Source organism: Urocampus carinirostris, chromosome 16 (assembly GCF_059441175.1).
Source record: "Urocampus carinirostris isolate Australia breed hairy pipefish chromosome 16, RoL_Ucar_1.0, whole genome shotgun sequence".
Lineage (NCBI taxonomy): Eukaryota > Metazoa > Chordata > Actinopteri > Syngnathiformes > Syngnathidae > Urocampus > Urocampus carinirostris.
This window is the reverse complement of record NC_142364.1, coordinates 17,010,801-17,037,803: the sequence shown is the minus strand read 5'-3', so window position 1 is coordinate 17,037,803 and position 27,003 is coordinate 17,010,801. Positions and strand designations below refer to the sequence as shown.

The 27,003-nt window shown below is 41.4% G+C and overlaps 1 protein-coding gene across 2 annotated transcripts; it reads left to right on the top strand.

The window, feature by feature from the left end:
• xpo7 (exportin 7) lies at positions 1 to 24,673 on the top strand. 2 transcript variants are annotated; one of them, XM_088356000.1, is made up of 27 exons: positions 1 to 103; positions 3,071 to 3,217; positions 5,261 to 5,354; positions 5,430 to 5,662; positions 5,729 to 5,833; positions 7,627 to 7,792; positions 9,757 to 9,830; positions 9,905 to 10,024; positions 10,107 to 10,253; positions 10,817 to 10,989; positions 12,121 to 12,314; positions 12,402 to 12,507; positions 13,792 to 13,927; positions 14,156 to 14,229; positions 15,233 to 15,313; positions 15,497 to 15,560; positions 15,640 to 15,748; positions 18,101 to 18,207; positions 18,278 to 18,366; positions 18,450 to 18,557; positions 19,730 to 19,812; positions 19,896 to 20,110; positions 20,189 to 20,327; positions 21,707 to 21,864; positions 21,936 to 22,034; positions 22,107 to 22,234; positions 23,862 to 24,673. In XM_088356000.1, the coding sequence occupies exons 1-27, from the start codon at positions 71 to 73 to the stop codon at positions 23,953 to 23,955; spliced, it is 3,276 nt and encodes a 1,091-aa protein (XP_088212126.1). In that variant the 5' UTR covers positions 1 to 70; the 3' UTR covers positions 23,956 to 24,673. The 2 variants fall into 2 exon arrangements, with proteins under 2 accessions (XP_088212126.1, XP_088212125.1); XM_088355999.1 differs by having other exon boundaries at positions 15,637 to 15,748.
• The last annotated feature ends 2,330 nt before the right edge of the window (positions 24,674 to 27,003 follow it).

The window sequence follows — 27,003 nt, the reverse complement described above, 5'->3', positions numbered from 1 at the left end:
GACGTGTCGGCGGGCTGCCGCAGGGGGCGCTGTCGCGCGATTGACGATCCATAAGGGGAGTGAGAGGTGCATGAAATGGGGAAAAATGGCGGATCATGTGCAGGTGAGTGAGGGTTCGGCTTGTTTGTGGCCCCTGTGCTGTCGGTGCACGACGGGTGAACGTTCTCTCGAGGCGGCCGCGGGCATCAGGAGGTTCCGGCGAGCAGTCCACGCGCGGAGAGCGAAGGTCGGGCCGCCCGCAGTCGCTCAATACGCCGTGGGCGCCTTCGCCGTTCGACAGCCCGCCGTCGCGTGGCCTGCTGTCGCAACATCGGCTGCGCGGGATCTCTGCGTGTAGCGCCCCGGGAGCAAGCATGTCCTCCCCGGAGGGACGTCGTTTCAATGACCGCCTCGTAGACCGCTAGGAATGGTGACTCTTGGGGGCGGCTAAGCGCTCATGCTTCTTTCGCCCGGAACGTCCACCGTCTGCACCGCCATGGCGGTCTGGCGTACACCCGCAAAACACCCGAGTCCCACTTTACTAAATTTTTGCCTCATGTCCTGTTGTGAAACCTATCACTACAGGTTCCGAGTCGCTTGATAGCCATGCTAACGTTAGCTTAAGCCAAGACATCATGTTGTTTTTCCGTCCGGTCGCAAACACGCCACCTGAGTGAATTCTACCCTTTATTATACCGGGCTGAGAAACATTCAAATACACAGAGCTATTGCGCGCGCGGGTGTGAAAACGAGTAAAAAAAGCTTCCATTTCCTGTCGTGTTGTTTATGTTGGTTACTAAGCAGCGCCGCTTAGCCTGTTAGCGCCAGTTAGCTAAGCTATGCTATGCTAAAGTAAACTAAGCGCCGCTATTTCTAGTTTCATACTCCCGCTTTACGCTTTTACAGCGCTGACCGGTCAGATGTGTCTGTCGTCATCTGGGGCGCGCTTAACTCCGGCAAGTGGATCCATGCTCCGCAAACTCTACTGTTCTTTCTAATGAACTTGGATTGACGTTCGATACGGCGCGTCTTTGCAACTCGTCTGTTTTTGATATATAATGTACGTTATTCAAGCTCTTGCAGTCCGTAAATCATAATAATGAACCACACTGATGCTTGACTAGCTTGGACACCTGTCTTGCTACGATAGCATCAATATTATTAGTATTAGCGTCAAATCTGAACCAGCTGCTTCGAGAATGCACTTGGTGCAATTTTGGTTCAAGAAAACAGCTACTACTGTATTTTCTACATTTTAAGGGGCCCTTTCTGTGTACCAAAGTTATTTTTAGTAGATAATGAAGACAAGCAATAAGTAAAAATCGAAACAAAGATGGACCATAAAAACAACGAGATAAGAGATAATAAAAATGTCGCTGCTGGGTATTAAAAGCCACCATAAAGAAATGGGGTTTCACCCTGGATTTAAAGAGGCCCAGGTCAGAAACGAGCAGCATCTCAACTGGGTCCTGATTCCGGAGCCTGCGGGTTAGAAAACGAAAAGGCTCGCTCACTCCAGCCTTTATATTTGGCCTGGATACTTCCAGCAAAAGTTAATGCTTTGACCTCAGAGCTCTACCAGGATTTTTGTTTGTGGATTCCTTAACCACGAGGGTCGTAGGGGAACCATTTCCTGTGGTGTGTCTTGGGCAAGTGCAGCCCATCCCTCGCTAGGCCAAAAATACGCACAGTTCCAAGCTCATAAATGTGATGAGGCAAGGCCATTAAGAGATTTAAGAAAAAAAAAAAAATCAAATCAAATCCAATAAGAACAAAGAGACAATGAAATGAGTTAAGAACAAGAGAGATGTGTGCATGTCTGCAGGTGTTGGGTAAAAGACTGGGAGCAGCGTTCTCCACATGTACAGGTCGACTGAGGGAAGACTGTCAGACGCAAACATAAAGTGCATTACAATAGTCTAACCCTGAGCTTATTAGGGCATGGATAGTGTTCTCATAAGGCAAACTGGACTATCAGGCACATGGAAATAAAACTACAGTAAGAGCTACCAAATTTGTTTTTCTATGACTGTTGCTCAATTTATACAACTAAGTTGCATATGAGTGCAATGATTGATCAGTCCAAAAATGTTGCTGACCAAAATCGCAAAACATTGTATGCGACAGGTTCTTTATAAAAAGGCATACAAGCTAATGCGTCTTTGTAAGTCATCTGTAACACTAGCGGCCTAGAGGATAAATGTCTGCGCTTTTACCACCGCAACCCCGGTTGGAATCCCGTTGCATTCAATGATTTGCTATCCCGGTCAGCCAAGTTTTTAGATGAATCATTGCACAAATAAGAATGCTGTAAAACCTCGTCTAGTAACGCTCACGTTTAAAATGCTGTATGCATTTCCAAACATAACTAGTTTGCAGTATAAAACGCGCACCGGGTTGTAAGGCACACTTCAAAAAATTTTGTTTTATTTTTTTATTTAAAAGTTTTTTTTTTTTTTGTAATCGTCTGTAGAATGCAGTAATAATTCACCCTTTTCGTAACAATGGCAACAAAAATGATTGCAATTCTATAAGTTTGTTTTTTCTCTTTGCCAAAATGAACTTTGATACACCAACTCTCTCAAACACCGAGCTAAGGGCAATTTAAAATGTTCTGAAAAAAACAATTTCTTTTAATGGTCGACATGGTTATGTGTAAATAGAAAATGTTCGAACCGAAAATTTCCCGAAATATACAAGAATAATCAAACACTACTTATTATTTACAGTCTAATAACTTAAACCATTATTCATTTTAACATGGTTTTAGCACCAATGCTGGGAAAAAAAGTCTGGTTACTAAAACTCTCCAATTAATTCCAAACAGCACTTCTTAAAGAAGACCCAGAGCATGGCTATCAATACATATTTTGTCTTTTTTCCCTGTTTTATTTAAATGAGAGACCATTGCTAAAGAAACTCTTTGGACGCAACAGTGGTAGTCAGCATATCAACCGGCAATCAAGTTGATTTCATGCAAATTTGTGTGGCAGTGGATTAAATCACTCGTGTAGCATTCGTCACTGACGCCCCATGCGTCCTCTTGCTTGAGTGTGTTTATTACTGATAAGCGCTAACTGTGTCACTGCAGGGCCTCGCCCAGCTGGAGATCCTGTGCAAACAGCTGTATGAGACGGCCGACACCGCTGTGCGCCACCAGGCCGAGAAAGCTCTGGTGGACTTCACCAACGGGCCCGATTGCCTCAGCAAGTGCCAGCTGCTGCTCGAGAGAGGAAGTGTGAGTCTGCCGCAAACTTCGCCACTCAGCATACACGAGCACCAGAACTCACTTAGGCTAGACTAGTAAAAGACCTATTGTTAATTCTGGGCTACAGAGTGCACCTGATTAAAAGCCGCATGCGCAAATTTGACAACAAATCTCAATTTGTTCTTAGTACGAGCCGCACCGTAATTAAAGCTGCAGGCTTATACAACCAAAATAATAAACCAATTCCGTCCATATCTTACATTTTAATTCTGCCAAAACTGCTATCTTATACAGGGAGGGTGGGAATAAAGTTAATCTATTCATGCACCTCACAAATTAAATGACTATGCATTTGGCTATCAATGGGAGTCATAGTAACTTGCGATGTTTACCTTTGCGTCATTGTATGTCTTCACTTTGACATTCATTGTACTTGGCAGAAATCCCGATGCTTTGTTTTATTTAAACACACTGGTCTACACCAGTTTTAAGCCAGCTGATCGGCATTGGCCAGGGCAAACGGCCTCCAGATGATGCGGGGAGCTCAACACTGGGCCCCATTGGGCATTACAGATGCTGAGATCCGCAGGAAGGGCCTAGCACACGTTTGCAGTTGCCGCTAAACCCTCGTGCGACTATCCGCCCCACAAAAAAAAGAACAAACCACTCCACATTTAAAGCCGCCATGTTTAAAATATAGGAAAAAAGTTGTCGCTTTCAATCCATAATTAATGGTAGATCATTTTAAAACTAAGACAGAACTGAGACATTTTAAGAAATTGCTTTGCTGAGGCGAGTGCTAACATCTTTCCAAAGGTTAGACACAAAAACTGAGACCAGAACAAGATCCAAGCAACTTCAAAAGTGAGACACCAAAAGATATAAAGGGATTCCAGTCTTTGACAAGACTGACAATAAATTAAGAAGTTGAGAAGTGGGAGATTACACTATTGGCCAAGGGTTTGTATTGTACAATAGAGCCTAATGCTATGAGTTCAATTTGTGTAAAAAAATCTATTGGCAACCTGGGGTCAGTCTAGCGTGACAAGATTTGCATAGAATTGAACAGGTCCGAGTGTACACTTAGAATGCTCAGTTTGGGTTTCGTATGGGCATAATACAATTTAGCACACTGACAAAAAGATGAAGCTGCTAATTGTCCCATGTGTGAAAGCAATGCAGCCTAGCGCCTGTTACGGCTTAGGAGGACTTAATCAATTTTTGAAGTGGTTTGAATTGGCGGCCGCGGCGAGTACAGTGCTACATTTTCATTTGAGCTTAATTCACTCAAAGATTGTGCTTTTAGCTCAAATTGCTCGTGTAATGTTAAATTTTGCCAGGCGGAGTGACTGAGCATGCATACCAGATTGTATGATTTCCCCGTATTTTATGCGTTTTTTGATAATTTCAAATTGTGTACGCCGTACAATTTTTGTATACGGGCAAAATAAGGACCGATATCATCTTGCTCATTTGGGCTATAACCCGGATCGTCTTTGTCACTGGTAGCAGACGACAACGTCGTAATATGTTGCGAGTAAATAGGTGCCGTGTTTGTAAGGTTTATTACCGCTTAATAAGGGGAATTGCAACAATTTATGCGGGAGCAATAGTTTGCATACGCAAAATGGAATGAGCTGGTGCTGGTAGTGAGCGGTCTGGGGTGGTCTCTTGATAGCCTCTTGGACTGCTTGTGAACTGGACTTTCCTAAATATTCGAAGCAAAATATTTCTTCCAAATATAACTTGCATACCGAAATTCTCATCTTTGAAGGTGTTCATATAAATAGGTACCACTATATTAGTACTAATGTAGCCCGACCCGGCCTGCGGGTATTAAAGCTTGGCCCAGCTCAAACCAGGCCAAGTAACTTGATTAGAGGGACCAAAGCAAATCTGAATTTTCATATTTCATCTGTGAGGAGGATTCTTGTTTTTGGCTGAATCCGCCCAGTTCAAGCCTGGCTCGGGCCCAAGATCTTGCCTTCAACTGGTACCTTAAAATGAAACTACTGTGAACCCAATAAACCTGTTCCAATCATGTTGCATGGCGGCTCCTGTGTTTGTCTGCAGTCGTCTTATTCGCAGCTGCTGGCAGCCACCTGCCTTTCCAAACTGGTGTCAAGGACCAGCAACCCACTTCCCCTGGAGCAGCGCATCGACATCCGTAAGTAATAGAAATTGTCTAGATTCTTCCGTCATCGTCATCCTGGGGCGAGTAAAATTCGAAATTTGCCGGTAGGGAACTATGTGCTCAACTACTTGGCCACACGGCCCAAGCTGGCCGCCTTCGTGACGCAGGCGCTCATCCAGCTGTACGCCCGGATCACTAAGCTGGGTTGGTTCGACTCTCAGAAGGAAGACTACGTATTCCGCAATGTCATCGCCGACGTCACGCGATTCCTGCAGGACAGCGTGGAGCACTGCATTATCGGCGTCACCATCTTGTCGCAACTCACAAATGAGATCAACCAGGTATGAAAAGGCTTTGGGCTACCTGGTTGTTTGGGAGCTGGAGCCAAAGACTTCTTTTGTGGCTAGGCGGACACTGCGCACCCGCTGACAAAGCATAGGAAGATCGCCTCGTCCTTCAGAGACTCGTCCCTCTTTGACATCTTCACACTGTCCTGCAATCTCCTCAAACAGGCGAGTCATCACAGTTTAAAGAGTAGAAGTTCGCGTTACACTACTCTATTGTTATTGCATAGTTTGCAAGCAGCACACTATGCAAATTTCCAGAGAAGACAGCACTGTTTTCCTAAGGTCACTATGGTTAAAAACAAAAATAGCACAGAAAATGCACTTTTCTTTTACACTCATATTGCATTGAAATTTATATGCTGGTCTGAAAAAGTGCAATTAGTTATTTTTCCAAAATTGTGCATCCTTAGTTACTAACTTGCAGTGGTCAAACAGGTGATGGAAGTGATAATTGAGTAATCTTTCAAGTACTCAAGTAAACAAAAAATGACATTCAGTCCATTTTGTATGAAAAATAAGTACGATATACTAGACGTAAAATTTTAAGCCCGAGCCTGATCCGAATTTCAGGACTTTTTTTCTAACTGCCTTTTTTAAAGATTATTTTTATCCACCCGTCATTCTTTGTCTCTCAAAGTTCTGCGCTAGACTCTTAAAGACCTACTGCTGCTGTGGTTGATGTCCCAATTTTCAATTTGTCAAAATGATGGATGGCCTCAAAATTTTCATGTCAACTCTTATGAAAATCCGTCAATCATGAAAAAAAAAGACTGTTAATGTAACCTCACTACTTAACCGACAATTGCGTTAATATTTATGTAGTCTTGTTTAACTTGGATTTTGTTACAAAAAAACCCAGGCTTGCTTCAGGGTAGGTCTAGAAAATAAAGCTCGGGCTGGGTCGGGCTTTAAGACATGCGGGTCTGGCTGAAATTTTTTCACCCCAGTCTAACACCTCTCCAACAAACCATCATACAAAACGTGCTTTATATAAGATTTAGCTACTGGTTTGGCTCATACCATGTCAGAAAATACAATGATACATTATACATACATTGATCACTATTTTCCAAAGTAAAAGTAAATTTCTGAATTGAGGCCAAAATGATATTCGTCCAGAAAGCAACATCTTTCAAGACCCCCCCCCCCAAATGCTCAATAATCTGTTGAAGTAACACCCACAATGCATACCCTCTATTATATTATTGTAGAAATATTCTCTGATTTTAAGTGTTTTCCAAATAAACTAAGTGGCCCCTATACATACGAGAGTAATTGGTTCCGGGATCGATCGCTTATCTAGAAATTCCCGTATCTTGAACACATTTTCTCCATAAGAAATAACTGAAAACCAATTAATCAATTTCCAGCCTTCCAAAATAATGTTAGTTAACCATTAATAGCTATAAGAATAGTTTCCTTAACACTTGAAACACATTCATATAGTAATTGAACATAAAAACACAGTAATACGATACTAGTGAACATGGGAGTTTATTATGTCCACTTACCATGGAGGAAGTCGGCGGTGGCTAACGGAGGTAGTTGCGAGGTGGAAGAGGAGTGAGGGAGCACTAGAGACTGTTGATGTTGACAAGAGTGTGTGATTGGGTCTGTATGGCAGGAAACTCGCGCGTTAACTGGGATGAGTTGATTCTGCTGGTGAGCGGTTTTAAGTATTTGGCCTTCCAGTGATGGTGTTTAAAAAATTCCCATAACGTGGATTTCATCTCGTATGCTTTATCTCGTGAGATTCGTATCCTTAATTTCTTGTAGAGAGGCTTGCATGATGAGGGTCCACTGTACTAGCCATTTCGTTTTTCTATCTTTAACGCAAAGTTATTGACTTTTCTGATCAAATGTTCATTTGGTGCAGAAGATTTAAACCTGGAAGTAAGAAACTAGGTTGACGAAAACTATATCTCAAATATTTACGATTGTTGGGTCATTTTCACCAGGCGTCCGGCAAGAACCTAAACCTAAATGATGAGTCGCAGCACGGGCTGCTGATGCAGCTTCTCAAGCTTAGCTACAACTGCCTCAACTACGACTTCATCGGGACGTCCACAGACGAGTCGTCAGACGACCTTTGCACTGTGCAGATCCCCACGTCCTGGCGCTCAGGTAGGCGCCAGGCTGGCTTCCTCGTGGCATGCTCTTGACATTACTCACTAACATCAACCCGTGCTTGTTGAACTGAAGTTTAGTATAATTTTGAGTTATTTGCTTGCCATTAATGATTAAAAGCCCAGGCGCTGCACTTGATGCGGTGAAAATAAAAAAATGTATACATTTGTGATATTGTCTATTCTAGAGTTTCTTGACCTTGCCCAGGCACACTTGTTTTTTATTTAAAAAAAAATCTCAATGCACACGTCTGTCAAATGTTTAAAGAATAATTGCCCTCACCAATTTAATGTTGTTTTTTTATCTGAAATTATCGAGTTGCCTAAATTGACCGTATTGCTGGTCTTTCTTAGCATTCGTGGTTACCGTGGCTCTGGAAGTAATTCAAGTTATCGATAGTTGTTGATAACAATATTTTTAAAAGTTTTGAGTTGATAAGTTTATAGTTTAATAGACACCTAAATTAAGGAGAGAAGACGTTAATACATTTTGAACTTGCAAGGAGAACAGGTGAGGACTGAACACAAAACAACCACAATGCTAAATTTTAAGTCTATTCTAAAAGCACTCCCGTGAACCCTTTTAAAAAATCCTAGGTTACAAAAAGCAGATCATTCTAAAGGGTGTGGAAATCAAAGAACAGGAACAATTTTGGCTGATAGTAGTTAGCAAATTCGCTTAACACGTGAAAAGGTCCCCAGTTCTAGACCGGGTGTAAACGTTTGTTGGCCTGGAGAGGGACAGGCGCCACCAGGCTGTACTTGCCCAAAAAACAACAAAATGGAAATGGTGCCCCTACGACCATGGTTGTTAAGTGATCCAAGTGAAAATAATGTAAACATTTCATAATAGTCACAATAATGAACTGGCAGTCATGTAATCTTCTCGTAGGTGTCCAATATCAAAAAACGGATAAATTCATCACAACTTTTACTATATTTTAAATGTGCCAAAATAATCGGCTAGTGGAACAAAATTCTTCTTTTCTAACTATGTGTACAATATTTCTACTTAATTGGGTATTTCATTTTTTCTTAAGCAACTTCATCAAACGAAATATGTTATTTGATCTATTTCCCTGTACTACCTCATAAGCAGATAATCAGCAGTGTTTCCCATATAATTTTAAGAATCCGGGTGGTAGACCCTCTAGACCAGGGGTGGCGAAAACGTGGCTCTTAGAGCCGCATGCGGCTCTTGGCCAATAAGAATCCGGCTCTTTGCCTCATATTTTCTATATATTGTGGCTCTTTCCCTTGTTTCATGTTTAGTTTTTTTGTGTATTGAGAGTGGACACTTTCTTTGAAATCAACACAAGAACAATACTTGTTGTATTAAAAGGAGAGGAGTGTGTTATGGTAAATAATATGTTTTCAATTGTGTGTGTTTGTCATGGCAGGTCAGTGCGTGGTGTGGCTTTTTGACTCTCACAGTAAAACGTTTCGGCTCTTTGTGTCAAACTTGTTCCCCACCCCTGGTCTAGACTCTCTGGTTCCAGGGGCATGCTCCCCTGGGAGAACATTTTTTTTTTACATTTTATGTTCAGTTGACTTACAGATACATAGTACAAATACACACAATGGCATTTGTAATCATTTATATAAAGAGACATGTTAAGTTATTATGGGTAACTTCATATTTAAAAATTTGAAAATTTAAAATATATTTTTAATAATACAACTTTATAAGACTTTGGTGGGACAAATTAAAACCTGGTGGTCCGCCAGAATCTGCCTATGGTATGGGAAACACTGATTAGTAATCTGGTGCCACCTACTGATATGGATGAATGTTACAATTACTCAACTGATTACTGGAAGAAAGCATAGTTACTGAACGAAGGCATGCTAAGAGAAAATTGAGCAATTTCTTTTGGCACACTAGACAAGGTCTCGCGGCACACTGCATGTAAATTACTGGTCTATTTTATTATGTTTCTGACTTGGATGATTTTGTCACAGCTTTCCTGGATTCTTCAACTTTGCAGCTCTTCTTCAACCTTTATCACTCTATCCCACCGTCTCTCTCCCCATTGGTGAGTGACATGGTCAGCGCTCTACATTAGCATCTCTCCCGGAGCTGACATCCTCTCTGTCTGTGTGCGTGCAGGTGCTGTCATGTCTAGTTCAGATCGCTTCCGTCAGGAGGTCCCTCTTTAACAATGCAGAAAGAGCCAAGTTCCTGTCTCACCTGGTTGATGGCGTCAAGAGGATACTGGCCAACCCACAAGTGCGTCTTACCTACTGGGGGGTGTTGCACTTTTTGTGTGTGTGCACGCGTTTTCATGACCCTGCACATGCAACCCACCCAGTGTCTCCCGGATCCCAACAACTACCACGAGTTCTGCCGACTGCTGGCGCGGCTCAAGAGTAACTACCAGCTGGGCGAACTGGTCAAGGTGGAGAACTACCCCGAAGTCATTCGGCTCATTGCCAACTTCACAGTCACCAGCTTGCAGGTAAGCCACAGGTCATTGCACAATAAGTAAAAATTCAACCTTAAAGACTCACCAATGAAAGAATATTTACTAAAAGGAACAAGTGAATTAACGTATTGGATGGAGTCAACCTTTGGACATCATGCTCTGTTCCAATCATATTTTATTTGAAGCAGGGGGTTGGGCGTGAGTTTAAAGACTGTGATTCAGGAAGGCAAGCGGAACATAAATTCTTGTAATAATTTCTCTGTCGATTTTGCTCAACAACAACAACAATCTTCTGTCTCAGAGGGCAATAAGAATCTGCGAATATTTATGTTGGAAATCTCAACTTAAGTGGCTTTAGCAAAATTTAAATCCAAACAACAAATTCTAAAAATGATTAATCTGAGAATAACCCTTAACCCTTGGGACAAGGAAGCAAAGGGTAAATAAACTGCTGGAACGGTTGATTAGCAGGATAAGATGTGGAAAAAACAACAAGAAATCCCAACTGGAAATTAACGTTGATACTGATGAACATTTGAGCACAGTCGCTTAATTTATGTCATCCAGTGTGATGGTTTTATGCATGTCTTTTTCAGCACTGGGAGTTTGCCCCCAACAGCGTGCACTACCTGCTGAGTTTGTGGCAGCGCCTGGCGGCATCAGTGCCCTATGTCAAAGCCACTGAGCCGCACCTGCTGGAGACCTACACCCCCGAGGTCACAAAGGCCTACATCACGTCGCGGCTGGAGTCGGTCCACGTCATCCTCAGGTTGCCCCTCCCCATTCACCCAGAGAAAGCACTACAGTGGTCCCTCTACATACGAGCAAATTTGTTTCAGGATCATGCTTTTGGAATAAACAAATTCCTTCACATGAAATAATTAATGAATAACTGTCCTGTTCCCGACCTCCTATAAGGATGTACGTCAACCCTAAATAGCCATAAAACACATCTTCCTGATTACTAAAAGCACATTCACTCCTTGCACATTTGATCTCTGCACTATTGTTACTTACAGTGTTATTACTTACAGTGTTATTGTTTACAATATAATGGTACTGTGTACTGTGTACCTGACTTGTTAACCTGACTGCCCATCTTGCACATCTGGTTAGCGTCTCTTCTTGCACTATCGGCACTATGGTAAATAACACAATACAGCTTTATTTATATCTGTACACTGAAGGACACTGAGGGAAACTGTGGGAGTCAGATCCATCGACATTTCGTTCTGTATACACGTGTACTAGAATGACAATAAAGTAGATCTGAATCTGAATCTGAATCTGAATAATTAAACACAAAAAATACAGTTATAAGGTAAATGACAAAATAAAGAACAATTTATTCGAGATCTAAAAATGATATGTCTTTAAAAAATTCACCTGCAAGATTACATCACACATGTAAATTGCAGATATATTTGTGGCTCTGCAAAATATTGATTCACGACTGATTTTTTTATGGTCCCGGAGAAATTATAAAATATGATTTGAAAGTTCTTGTATTTGGCCATGAAAATGATGCACGAAGCCTGCGTAAAAATCGTAGACAGTCTGTTTCGTTTAAATTGACATCATTCTCCTATTTTTCTCTTATAACACCTGACCATATCCTTCTCCAGAAATGAGGAGATGCAATACGATAAAAACAAACTGCATAATATAAACAAGTCAGTGGGATCACCCTGATGCTGAGGGTGAGCGGTGTCGGGCGGTCTCTATTTTGAGCCCCCGGGGCTTCTCATGAACTGGATTTTCCCTTATAAAGCAACCAACGTTTTTGTTTAAAAAATTAATAATAATAATAAAAACGTGTGTAGAGGTGCTCGTATAAAGGGGTAACACTGTATCGACGTTAGCTCCCATTTGTATTTTGACAAATTGTGGTGCTTCGCAGGGATGGGCTGGAGGACCCGCTGGATGACGCCGGCCTAGTTCAGCAGCAGTTGGACCAGCTGTCCACCATCGGCAGGTGTGAGTACGAGAAGACGTGCGCCCTGCTTGTGCAGCTTTTTGACCAGGCGGCACAGAGCTACCAGGAGTTGCTTCAATCCACCAATTCTGGCGCCGCTGACGTCACTGTGCAGGAGGGTAAGTGGCGGGCGAGCGGCTGGGCTGAACCGGTTTGCTTGTGCCCGCTCTTCTGACCCTCTTTCTTTCTCTCCTTCCCCCTGGCAGGTCGCCTAACATGGTTGGTGTACATTATTGGGGCCGTTATCGGTGGGCGCGTGTCCTTTGCGAGCACAGATGAGCAGGACGCAATGGACGGGGAGCTTGTCTGCCGGTACCTGGCCTACCCTGTCTCTTTTTAATATCCACCTATCACACCACTGTAGCTATATCTAGTGCCATCTCTCTAGATATATCTCATATATTTCTTCCTCTATCTTGTTCCCTTCCATCACTTTTGTAGATATTTCTCTATAGTAATCCCTCCTGTTCGCGGGAATGGCGTTCCATTAAAGCACCGCGATAGTAAAAACTACAAAGTAAAAACCTTAATTTATTAATTATTCTGTTATACATTGAAACCAAAGAGCAAACCAAATTTACAAGCTCAAGCATTTGATTCACAAATAAAATTAGTGTACCATATAAACCAGCTCGTTGGCCTTGGGGTAGGGCGCCTGCCCTGAGACTGGGATGTCACTGATTCAAGCCTCAGCCGGGTCATACCTAAGACTTACATTATTGGTACTCATTGCCTCCCTGCTTGGCATTAGGGGTTGGAAGTGGGGGGGGTTGGTCACCTAATGACTCCCAACACATCAGTTGGGTTGGGCGAGGGGGCTGGGAATCCCCTCCTCTGTATCGATTTCCCAGAAAATAACGTCTTTACTGTGAAATGATGATTTTATGCATACTCTTCCCACTTTATTGCAGTTCTGTATCGATTTAGGACACGATTTGCTTCGCATTTTATATGTTCCCATTACGTGGACCTTATGAAAATAAAGTGTCTCGACGATAATCATTGTTTATTGAGCTTCCATATAAAGGATTATTTAGAGATTTACACCTTGAATCTAAGCTATAGTTGAAATCTTATCCTATGTTCATATGTACTGTACTCTCGACAGAACAGTGCAGCTCCACATATAGAAATACAAAAAAATAATTGCTCGAAGTCTATTTTATCTCAGAGCTTTTTGTATTGATGAAAAGAGCCATATATGGTCATAGGTACCCGACCTCTGTTTTATCATGTGTAGAAGTCAAACTTTGTTGGTGAAAGGAAGCATCTTTCTTTGCCTTTTGGGCCCGGTCGCAGTAGATCTAAAGTTCTGGTGGCTTTTGGAAAAACTTGAAATTTAACAAGACCTGCATGTATGTAATGTGGTTCATCAAGCTGTTCTTTCCTTATTGGTTGTCTTTTTCCTTCCAGTGTCTCTTCTGTCATTTGTTCCATCCTTCCTTTCTTTCTGTAGACTTCTTGTTGCTCTTGTCCTTGTGTTTCCTTCCTCATTCCCGTCGTGATCGTGTCTTTTGCGTTTCTCCCATGCGATTCCTTGTGGCGTTTCCTGGGTTTGGGGAGTAAATGCTCCTTGCTCTTCTTTCTCCCGTTCAGGGTTCTTCAGCTGATGAACCTGACCGACTCGCGGCTGGCTCAAGCAGGCAACGAGAGGCTGGAGTTGGCTATGCTCAGCTTCTTTGAGCAATTCCGCAAGATCTACATCGGCGACCAGGTGCAGAAGTCGTCTAAGGTGAGCGGGACACCTGACACAAATCAGTCTTTTCTTTCATCTTGTCCTTTATAATTTTATTTTGTCTTGGTCTCTTTTTCATCCTTGTTTCAACTTTGTCTTCCCCCCACTAACTTGTGTTCTCTAATTTCCTTCGGTCTTTCTCTTGGCCTGTGTAGGGTCAAATTATTATTCTCTTTGCTGGTGATTTTTGCTACCTGGCTAATGTGCAAACACGTTTGTTTACAGCTGTATCGCCGTCTGTCAGAGGTGCTGGGCTTAAACGATGAGACCATGGTACTGAGCGTCTTCATTGGTAAAATGTGAGTGAAATTAACGCCTGCTTTCTTTTACTTACTACTAATTCTGTAACAAGATGTAATAAGTACACTATAATTCGTTGGGCATCCGCAAATAATTCAATTTTTGAACCATGTCTGTTGTCATAATTTGAACATAGTGTTGGGGTTTTGGATGCTGTGACCTTGACTGTGGAAATGTGTTCTGATATACAGCTTGGTTGTATGGAGTTCAGTTGAGTAGGGTGGGGTATATTCAGTCTGCGGAACCAAGTCTTTAAAAAAACTCAGCATGCATTTCTTGTCATTCACCAAAACAATTGTTTTCAAACAAGGCTTTTAATGTTTTTTCTGGGTACATTTTTTAATCCTTTGCCATGTTATGCCCAGCAGTATTTGAAGATCATTTGATAGTTGTAACGATTTGAAAATTGTCTTTCCTGAAGTTAAAGTATTACGAGTTTGCAAATGAATTCATGAAGAAGATATGTAGCTCATGTAAAAGGTCTTTAGATCAAATGTTATACCACCTGTTCTTTAGTTTTGGTTTGAGACTGTTTTATTTGAACAAATGCGACATCCTAAAGCTACAAACTGAGCACTTTATACTAATTTACCTTTTTAAGGTCTTGGAAAACTGCTGGCCATATGAAAAATAAACCGCAGATATGAGCAAGAAAAACAATCTTTGTTTTTGTGATCTGAATTCGGTGCAGAGTTCTAAAGCAAAGAAAGAAGCATGATTTGGAAAAATATTCATAGGTTTTTTTTTTATATATTGGACATTTGTCTCCTTCTTACTTGTTGTACTTTATTTTTCCTTGTAATACTTTCAAGAAATTCCTAACATAATATCAAGGATATTTCTCTTTGTGGCTTTCCCCTCATTCTTTTTTTTTATATATTAGACATTAGTCTCCTTCTTACTTGTTGTACTTTATTTTTTCCTTGTAATACTTTTAAGAAATTCCTAACATAATATAAAGGATATTTCTCTTTGTGGCTTTCCCCTCATTTCTTCCTCCAGCATTACCAACTTGAAGTATTGGGGACAATGCGAACCTATCACCTCAAAGACCCTGCAGCTCCTCAACGACCTCTCTTTGGGATATCCTTCTGCATGTCACATTGGCCAGCTTGGTCCATATTCAATAGAAAACAGCAGGGCAAATCAGTCACAACAAAATAATTATTGACAAGCAATCCTCTCACAACAATTTAGACTCCTCTTTGACCCTTACATCGGCAGGTTGATGTCCTAGTTTGTAATTTCCTTGACTGCCACATGCACGTACAGCAGCGTCCGCAAGTTGGTGAAGCTGAGCGCTGTGCAGTTCATGCTTAACAATCACACCGTGAGTATTTGCGCCACCCGATAGGTATCAGTACCACCACAGCGACACTACGGCTGTCTGTTTTCTCGTTTGCCAGCAGAGCGAGCACTTCTCCTTCCTGGGTGTCAATAACCAGTCCAACCTGAGCGATATGAGGTGCCGCACAACATTCTACACCGCTTTAGGACGCCTCCTCATGGTCGATTTGGGTATGTATGGCTAATCGGACCTTAGAAATTTGGGGGATAGTTTGTTTTGTTTTCCAAACAGTAAGGCGCACCCGAAAACCCCAAATTGTCCAGAATTTCAAATGTCTTGTATAAGGACAAAATCGCATATGCGTAACCAAATTTGTGCAATTATTGATCAGTCAATACATTTTATTACCGGTGAAAACGAGGAACGGACTGCAATGGCATCAAATCCTAAGCATCAGGCCTCTAAAGACATGGATGTTTGATCACAATTGCTTAACATTGGGTGCAAGGGGAATCAAACACAGATCGCTGCAGGGAGAGTGCTGGGTCCTATCCTTTGGACCACTAGTGATACAGACAACACATGAAAAGGCATAGGGTCTTGTCTGATTATCACACTATTGTTAAGTCTCGATACCAGGTATGTTGGAGTAATGAGAAAACAGAACGTGATTAAGATCTGTGTTAAATTTTCACTTTTTCTCAGCGCAAACTAAGCATTGTATACTGACAAACGTTTTGAACAAGTGCAGCCATGCGTGTATCTTTCAGGACAACCTAATTATTTCCCACTAAGTCTTTCTCTTCAGTCAGTTCAATATGATCGAATTACTTCCCACAATGCCTTTCTCTTCCGTCAGTTCAGAATTGTCCGCGCTTCATATAGACTTTGCGAGTCGGCCATACAATGTTGTATATCAGTGGTACCACAAACCATTTTCATGTCTTAAAAATATTTCTGCAGCTGCGCTCAATAATCAACAGCTTAATACCGTGACTAAAAATAGTGTGCTAATAATATTAAACCTAAAACTTTTTTTATGTGTTGTCTGTATCCCCAGTGGGTAGGTTGAATCCGTTTTGATGAAATTGTGATCAGTGATATAATCCTACTGATACAACAATGGACAAATACTGTCCTTTTTTATTTTTGTGCAACCCTTGTTGTTTTAATTCCATGCGCCTCATTAACCGGTGTCCCTTATAGTGTGGAAAACACAGTAGAAGTTAGCCAACTCAGCAGTGTAGAAATTGGTGCCTTTCTGGAAAGTTGCTTGGCACAATTAAATAAACAGAGCACTGTTTACTTTAGACCACATATGTCAGAGTCAAGGCCCGCGGGCCACATTAGGCCCGCGAGAGGGTTTTACCTGGCCCGCGTGACGATATCAATATATTATTAGATCCGGCCCGCAGGCCGCTGCAAGCCAGCAGCCCGCAGTACGCATGAATACTACATTTCCCACAATGCAACGGGGACACGCCGAGCGGGAGCAAAGTGGGAGGCGGTTTGATTTATTCAGCAGTCGATCAGCAGCAGTCATTAGCATAACAGCAAAAATTAGCCCACATATACCCATCAACAATGGCTAAACGGAAGGTGGACACTGAAAACCGGGGCTTTCAAACAAGGTGGGAGTTGGAGTACATGTTCACGGAGGTAGCTGGAAAAGTATCAGCGTCAGCCTCAAACAAGTAATGTAGAGTTGTAGTAATACAGTACTGTATATAAATGTATGTAAATACAGTAATAATACAGTAATGTTTCCTGTGCAATTACACATTTGAAGTTTTTACTCCGTTCAAGTTTAAAAGTTAAATATGCACATAAAGAAGGTCTTGTTTTTTGTTGTTCCCCTCGGGAATTTTAAAGCTTTATTGTCTATGTTGACTATGTTGTTTTTGTTTGCCGACTCTGTCCTGGGAGTGTTTCTTGTTTTTCGGCTTTTCATGGAAAATAGATCTTGATGTGGACAACAGTCTTTTGATAAAATTGTCACCTATTTAGCAGAGAAAATGACTTTTGATTCTTATTATTTGTTAATCAGTAATTCCTTTTTTTCACACTAACCCAGAGAAAGCCCAGAAAGGAAAGTCAATGTACATTTGAGCAGGACAGATGAGGTCCAGTGTGTTGATTGCTATTGGTTTTAAGTAACAAGAGATTTTTGCACTTTATTTTATTGTATTTCGAGGCAATATTTCTTTTTAATAATTTCAGATGATTGAATGATAGAAAATGGTTATGAGTTGTTGTTATGAGATATGTTATGAGTTTTTTATATAAAGGACATTTGTATTTTGTGCCTGCTGAAATTAAAAATGACTGACAGAGTCATAAGAAAATATTGCTTTATTTATACAATCATATTGTAATATATTTGTTGTGTTTTCAGTAGGTTAAATCTTGGTTTCAGTAAAGATTGGACAGTCCGGCCCTCGGCTTGTAGCCAAATGTTTTATTTGGCCCTCCGTCCATTTGACTTTGACACCCCTGCTTTAGACCTTCCCTCTAGCTTTATCCATCAAATAAAATGCTTTTGAAATGCTAACATTTTTTTACCAAGATACTCGTCTTTGCAGGTGAGGACGAGGAGCAATTTGAGCAGTTTATGCTGCCGTTGACGGTGGCCTTTGAAGCAGTGGCTCAGATGCTGAGCACCAACACCTTCAACGAGCAGGAGGCTAAGGTGATGCGCGCTCTCACATCTAGCTAGTCAATCTCCTAGCGCGTATGCCTGAGGGAACTTTGTCTTGCAGAGGACGCTGGTTGGCCTCGTCAGAGACTTGCGAGGGATCGCATTTGCTTTCAACGCCAAGACCAGCTTCATGATGCTCTTCGACTGGATGTATTCTTTGCAATATCTGCTTAGCATAGCTTCACTTTGCTTTCCTGGATGCAGCATGATGGATCCTTGACACATGCGGACAGATACCCGTCTTACATGCCCATCCTGCAACGGGCCATCGAGCTGTGGTACCACGACCCAGCGTGCACAACGCCCGTGCTCAAACTCATGGCGGAGCTTGTTCACAACAGGTGGGTGTGTATGTGTTGTCTATGGCAGGGTTTCTCAACCGGTGGGTTGTGTCAAAAGTAGATGGTGGATCTGTATTCAGTGTGTTGTTGTCCTTTGCCTTGGCTAAATAATGCTACAAAAAATAACTGAGGGTCAATTACACTCCATAACACAATGCTTCACAATTCAATTTCACTCATTTTTGTCATGTTATTCTTCAAATTCTTTAAAAATGACAAATTAATATTTTCCTATTCAAGGTATTCCTCATAAAACATGTTTTTTTGTGATGCCATTGGTATTTTTTTTTTTTCCCCACTGATTTTCAACCCCACTTGTAATAGAATCTATGTACCGGTAGGTCACGCATTCGAGGTTTAAAAAAAAAAAAAAATCATTACCTGTGAGTAAAGGTAAGATCTTGGACCCAGAGCTTGATTCAAGATTTTGGTTAATGCGTGATTGACTTGGTTTTCAATCATTTAATTTCTGTTTTGTACTGGGTTTTTCCTCTTTCTGTTACTTTTAAAATAATTTCTTACTGTGTTATGAATGTAAGTATAGTAACCAGCACTAGATGTAGCTATTGATAAGGGAATGAGAGCCATTACTTGTTTACGGCAGTGACCAAATGTTATTGAAATCAGTTGTATGCGATGCCATGTAGGTTGTTCCAAAATAAACAAGTGTTCATCTTCCCTCAATCAGTAAATTCATGACACACTTGTTCATTGTTCTTTTTCTTTTTGTGATCGATTCTGTGTGGCTCTTGCAGCCACGGGGGAGGGTAGGCGGGGATTCCAGGGGGTTGCCAGTTTTGGCCAAAATTACCCTCCTCCCTATAAAATATGAAAACTGAGGTTTAATTTGGGTTTGGTCACTCAAATCAACTTAATTTTTTGGACTCAGGCTTTAATAGCCACAGGCCGGTTTAGGTTGGGCAAAGTTTTTTAGGCCCGAGTTTCTACCTGGGGCACATTATTAGCGTTAATTGAAACCATGGCCATTTATCATCAAGGCAAATCATACAAAGCAATGGGCGACGTGCGCTTTTTCAAGATGCAACCACTTGCGGTCCGTTTTGAGACGGTAAAAAGAATGGTGATAGGAATTCTCAAACGTTTTGGAAGCCACTGCCAGTGGCGTCCTTGTTTGCGTTCATCTGTAGGCTGAGTTTGACCTTTTGTCGCAGGTCACAGAGGCTGCAGTTTGATGTGTCGTCGCCAAATGGCATCCTGCTCTTCCGAGAGACTAGCAAGATGATCACAACCTACGGTGAGAGGCCTTTGAGTTTGAAATATATATGTGGTCCTGGTCCGAACAATTGATGGCATTTACATGTTTTATCTGTTGCTCAGGCAACCGCATATTGACCCTGGGCGACGTACCAAAGGATCGCGCATATAGTGTGAAGCTAAAAGGCGTGAGTGTGTGCTTCGCCATGCTCAAAGCGGTACTGAGCGGCAACTACGTCAACTTTGGCGTCTTCCGGCTATACGGCGACGATGCCTTAGACAACGCCCTGCAGACCTTCATCAAGTTGTTGCTCTCCATCCCTCACAGTGACCTCCTGGTCTGTGATCAACACACATTAGTGACACGCCCTACTGCCACCTTTTTGTAACACCGTCCTTTCATCTCCACCCTGCAGGACTACCCCAAACTCAGCCAGTCATTTTATTCCCTGCTGGAGGTCCTTACCCAGGACCACATGAACTTTATCGCCAGTTTGGAGCCTCACATGGTCATGTACATTCTGTCCTCCATTTCCGAAGGTCTTACTGCACTAGGTATGTTTTTTTAAGCGATTTACCTTCATCTGAACATTTTCTCTATTTGCCTATTCCGCATTGCATTGGCCTTAGTCGTTCATAGATATTGGCACTTCTTTGGCTGTTTTTAGGGCAGACCAGTTAGAATAGAATAATAGTGGGCAAACAAATAATTTTTTGCTAATTAACAATTTCCAAAAAATGGTTTGAAAATGTGCTTGTAGGATTAGGGCAAGTAATTTAAGTTAAATTCGATCTACTTGACGTTGTTGCTTATAAGTAAAATCTTTGGCAGTATCGGCAGAATGCATGTTGGGGTTGTTTACAAGATTGAATTGAAATAAACACTAAATACTTTAATGAAAATTATAATAATTGCAATAAATACTAAATACCAGGGATCTACCCCAAAATGTGACATGCTTAGCCCAAAAATGGGTGAAAAAAATTAAAAACATATTTAGATGTATAATTTTTCATTTTGTTTTGATGTGCAAACAGTCACTGTAAAATACTACAATTCAGGGACAATTTATTTTTATTATAATTATTTTTGTATTATTTGGTGCTGATTTTTTCACCCAATAATAAAAAAAGCAATACGTGTTTTTAAAAAATCCTGTTGGGCAAAAAAGTGGGGTTTTGGCTTGATTCCTAACTACTTATAATTTTTCTTGTGTTCTCTGTGCGTCTACTTTAAAAAATGATATGCAAATGCACGACCTTATAACGCTAGGGAAAGTCCAGAAGCACGAAGTTATTCGATGCAGGCTTCTGATAGGCTGCCGAGTATGCAAACTGCTAAACAAGCCAAAATTCCGAAATTTCCAAACCGAAAGATTTCGAATCGGAAAAAAGCAACAGTTTGATTTGACAAAATGAAAAAATATAAAATAGAATAAAAAGGTTTTTGTTTTTTTTTTTTTTTAAATAATTGAAAAAGTTGTCGGCCACCCGGGCAGAGACATTGTGTAAGTTGTACGCCCGACGTAAAAAAGGCACGCCCCAGGCGTCCGGGCAGACATTATTTCAGACACTCTCATTGTAGATTGCTACTATTGTTGTGGTATTCTACACAATTATGTCTTGGTGTGAATAGATAGGTGCCGGATTGTGTTTGCCATGTTTGTTATCACCTAATAAAGGGAATGACAATCATTAATAAGCGGAGCGTTTAGCTGAGTTTGACACATGGGGTATTAGCATTGCTTTTATGAGTCATTTGAAGGAAGCAAAATGGGATCAGCAGTTTTAAGTGTTAAAATCGACCAATGAAGTAAGCACAAATTCAAATTGATCTGTTATTAGCTCTTTATTGGAGTTTTTTTTATTATTTTTTATAGAAATACTGTAAAGTACAAAATTGCTGGGCCTAATTTATTGTGTGTGACCGGCAGACACAATGGTTTGCACGGGCTGCTGTTCCAGCCTGGACCACATGGTGACGTACCTTTTCAAGCAGCTCTCACGCTCCACCAAGAAGCGAGCCACGCCCATGGCTTCTGACGAGCGCTTCCTGCACATCATGCAACAGCACCCAGAGATGATCCAGCAGGTAAGCTAAAAAAAAATCTGGTCTAAAAACACTGGCACCATTCTGAGTGCACGCTTGCCCTTCTGGCACAGATGCTGTCCACGGTGCTGAACATCATCATCTTCGAGGACTGCCGCAACCAGTGGTCGATGTCCCGCCCGCTACTGGGGCTCATTCTCCTCAACGAAAAGGTGAGGCACGAGGTTTGCCGGCGAGCACGGATCAAAATGTTGACGGTGAGGCGTTTTGTGTTTGGTGCGCAGTACTTTGCGGACGTGCGAAACAGTATCGTCAACAGCCAACCGCCAGAGAAGCAGCAGGCCATGCACCTCTGCTTCGAGAACCTCATGGAAGGAATCGAGCGCAACCTGCTCACCAAGAACAGAGATCGGTGAGAAGTAAATCCTTTTAGTTTAAATGCTTTAATTTCCACTTTATTTGGTGAGTATTGGCAATTTTTTGTGTTGTCAAAATAAAAAACAAATGCATGGGTGCAGTGTATCAAATAAGTTAAAATCGAACATGTTTACTCATGAACCACATATTCAACTATATGTTTAAAAGGTTGGTGTTTATTTTTTTTTTTTTAGCACCTTGTAAAGGTAAAAAATAACTTAATTGATTAAAAAAAACACCAGGTATAAATACATGAACTATAACATAAACATGCAATTATTTAGATACACTCGGGTCAAAAAACTAGCATATATTTTACTCCATAGTTGAAAATTTGTTACAATTTAAATTCAAATGCATTGATCTGGTGCATTTTAGAGCAAAATCAACAAGCTAGATTGATGATGAATTCGTGACCTGGTAATTTATTGAATCGTAAACATAAGTCACTCCCACAAAGCTTGGAGTTCGATGCAAAAATATCTGCTCAACATTTGTTAAATCAAAAATTACTGGTGTTGTTCCGATGTTGATGGGGTCATATTTTTAAGGTATCGTATGAGCGAGGAGATGTAAATGGTCTGCATTTATATAGCGCTTTTCGAGTCAATGAAGAGATTCCAAAGCGCTTTACAATGTGCTTCACACTTACCCATTCACACACACACTCACACACCAATAGGGAGTCAGCCATGCAAGGCAACTACCTGCTATCGGAGGCATTAGGGATTCAGTGTCTTGCCCAAGGACACTTCGAAATATAACACTGAGGAGCTGGGAATCAAACCTGCGACCTCTTGATCCCAGGACGAGATGGATCATATCACCGACATGAGTTTTTGATTGAATTGAATCTCATATTTGGTTATCTGGTAAATTACTGTATTAAATATCGGTACCGCTGCTTTTGTGATTGACAGGATGCCGATTCTTCTTCAATGGTTTACAAGAGGTTATTGTAATATACAATTAATGAACTACAGTTAGGGCCCGTGTCCACCAAAGCGTTTTTCTGCGCAGAGTGAAATTTTCTCACTGCAATGCCGGTGCACCGCTTTTGTGCTCAGTTGCAAAAGTCGTCGGTGCAACAGGGGGCTGCACAGAACGCTTGGCACAAAGCTTTTTTTTTTTTTCTTTTTGGTTGCCGATAGCTGAAAAGTGTTGGACTTTGGGAAAACGCAAAGCTTTTCAATGTTACATTTTACCTAGCTGTCTAATCACGGTGCAGGCGGGACGGGACAAACACAACAACATCTGTGAGAGTGTGTGCTTTACCACAGGGGGTGGGGTTAATTAACCAAGATTCATTCTGACTGACGAGATGCGTATCAAAAATAACACACCATGGCGTTTGCAATCATTTATATAATGTGTTTTTGATTAACTTTGCATTTATATATATTAATACAAGTTCGAGACTGTGGCAGGACCAATTAAACCCTAGCAGCCCGCCAAATCTTCCTAAACATGGGAAAGGTTGCCCAGCGTTATAGTTCGACTCCAAATTGCTCAAGCTGTTGGGGAAAAAAAAGCTAACGGCATAGTTTAACCCAACGACATATCGACTCTTCATCGCTTGCTAGCATGGCCCAGAAGCCAACTGTGTGTCGATTGTGTCGCAGGTTCACGCAGAATTTGTCGGTGTTCCGGCGGGAGGTGAACGACAGCATGAAGAATTCCACGTGTGGCGTCAACAGCAACGACATGATGAGCTGACATTCCTCGGGGACATCGCCAAACACACCGGTGGCGCGCGGCCCTGACCTTGCCCGCGACCTCGGGCCAATCGCGTCACGCCCCGCCCCCTCCTTGTCGAAACGAGCATACAGAAATATATACAGATCTATTTTAACGCCAGTCAAGGAGGGGAGGTGGGCGGGGCTTGGCAGGTGGCCGGGCCCCGGGTGGGGGAAGAGTAACGCGCTTTCCCGCCTTGTATAGAAAACGACCAAGTCGAGTGTACATTTTGTTTGCTAACGTTTTCAAGGATGTTTATATGACGTTGACGGGACGATGGCGCTTTTCACGGTGCGGTCACCAGAAAACGAGAAAGGTGAGTTGTCATGTGTAAATAATCTTTGAAGGCACGTCCATTTTGCACTCCTACAATTTGGAAACACACAAAAATACATTTATGCGAGAGATGGGTGGGTTGGGTCAGTCGGGTATCCATCTTGGCCGGGTCCATTTCCTAGTACGGGTCGATGGATGCGTTGCTACCTGAGAGTGCTTCTTCCAACTTTTTGTTTACTTTCTGGATTCCTGGGACCAGGTTCTGGTCCTTTGTGATGTGTGCGTCAAGGTGCTGTGTGGAACACAAGCACCCCCGGGAATTTGTAAGGCGTTGTGGCGCGACTTCCCGGTTTGTGACTGATGTGAATGTGGAGTAGCTGCTGTGTTGTGACTGCAAATAAATCACCTCCTTTTTACAAGATGCTTTTGCTAATCGAGAGTTCTGGTCACGCGATGCAAGATGCTACACCGGGGGGGGTCGGGAACCTATGGCTCGGAGATAAAATTATACTTGTGCCAATCTCATCTGATAAGATGAGTCTTGCATGCATAACTGACGTAGCACTATTAATATTACTGGTTTGGTCCAGTCTATATAAAGAGATGACTCCCTTCTACAGTTTACAGTTGAGGTTTTGCCTGAGGAATCCTTTACATTGAGGCTCAGGAGATAATGGTAGAACACCTCAGAAAAACTAAACAGCAAAGCACAGGGCAATTACATGAAAGAAACTATTGACACCGCAAACTTCTGTCAGCACTGAAGGTAAATAAGTCGGTATCCTTGTTTGCAGTAATTTGTGACATTTTTACATATGTACTCTGCTCGCACCTTGTTTTGAAACAATTATTTATGGATTAAAAATGGGGTCAGAAATGAGCCTCAACGAAGTTCAAAGTGGTATATTTGTTAATGTGGGGCACGGGCTATGGCATTATTCTGAAATTTAATCAAATCATCTAACGTCACACAGTTAAATAAAATTGCTAAAAATAATAAGAATTTGAAGATTTTGGTAGTTTTGCTGAAATTGGTCTTAAAATATATGGTATGGCTCTGTAAAAAACATATTTCTATATAATCACCTTGAACTCATGTAGGTTTTAGATCAGGGGATGGTGCAAGAATTGTCTACAGCCCTTTTAAACTTTGTGATCAATAGCTATTCTAAAAAATGACTTGACCTCATATACTTTGCTATTATGGCCCTGGGTAACAAAGGTTCCTGGCACCTGTGCTACACAGTCACGTATGATTGAAGAAGCAAGTGTTTTTTGGGTAGGTGGGTGTGCTAGTGTACCGAGTGACCACTTGGGTCAAATCCTATGATCACTTAGCAACTCGCAACCAGGGTTGGGTAGGGTTACTTTAACTGGATTACTTTTGGATTACTCCAATACCAAATATGCTAATAAAAGACAAAAGAAACTAAATATGAATAAAATGACTAAATTTTGTGCAGGCTTGGGGAGTAACGGAATACATGGAACGGCAAAAATGATGTTGGCAAGCTGTTTGGATTTATTTTCATTTTGTTTGTCGCATTTTATGTTAGTTTTGCTGGAGATCAAAGCCAGGAGAGAAAGCTTACCACGTGTTGTGTCATAATTTTATTCATATTTAGTTTTTGTCTTTTATCAGCATATTTGGTATTGGAGTAATCCAAAAGTAATTGAAAGTAATCCAGGTAAAGTAACCCTACCCAACCCTGCTCGCAACCAGTCTTAAGAGTAATGCAATTACTTGGTGATAAGTACTGGTGCATTGATGACATTTTATAATGCCAATGTCGTTTACTTAGAGATTTTACATAGAATTTTAATATCTAATCCACCCATTATTCGTCCACTCGTGTTATTTAATGAGTCATTTGAAAAGTAAAGCCTGCGATCCTAACTTTAAGCCAGGAGATGGCAGCATAGTAACACATTTATTTCTTAGCACAGTATAATTAGCACTCCCTGCCCTATACAATCTCATCTAAAACGTATTTGCTACTATAAAATACTGAAATCCGGGTCAGTTTCATGCACATGATGTGTGTCACCTGTAGCGAATTATAGACTGTGTGTGGGGAGGGGTATGTAGCTTATACAGAAACAACAAACCAAAAGGAAATCAATAGGGCAAATGTGAGCACAGGATTTATGGTTGAGTGATGAATATTAATCGTATTTGTAAAATTATTTTTGCAATACACCATGCCTAGAAAAAAGAAACCATCTTGGGCAGTACTCTGCTTCGGAGGAGGAAATTTTGGGTATGAAGCCCAGAGGCAAATGGATATGGAGTGTCTCGGCTAAATGTTAGCAAGCTTTCCAGATTACACAAGACATATGAAGGGCTCAACGCTCCTACAAATTGTACAGTAATCCCTTACTATATCACGGTTTGGTTACTTCACGGATTTTAATTGTGGCCATTTTTTTGCAATTTTTCAACATTACACAAGAAATATGAACGAGCCGTTGCTTCCACGGTTTAGTTTTCTGAACACGTTTTCTATTTGTTATGTGGCTTCAATGAGTAAGATAATTTGTGACCAGATAATTACTTTCAGGGGAATGCAATACTAGTAATCTAAGGGGTAACAACATTACTTTTAAAACAAAGTTATTAGTAAGGGTAACTTTTTTTCATTGACTCGTCCAACAGTGTACCACACTTAAGCCACTCCCACTTATTCGTCGCAGTTGTGTGCCATTTACGGCCTTTTTGCAAGATGAAAACATTTTTCTCACTGCACCAAA

Coding starts and splice junctions, on each gene's coding strand:
- xpo7 (XM_088355999.1), top strand. CDS start 71: ATGAAATGGGGAAAAATGGCGGATCATGTGCAG. Junction 10,254..10,816: donor TCACAGTCACCAGCTTGCAG/GTAAGCCACAGG, acceptor TGTCTTTTTCAG/CACTGGGAGTTTGCCCCCAA. Junction 22,035..22,106: donor TCATTCTCCTCAACGAAAAG/GTGAGGCACGAG, acceptor TTTGGTGCGCAG/TACTTTGCGGACGTGCGAAA.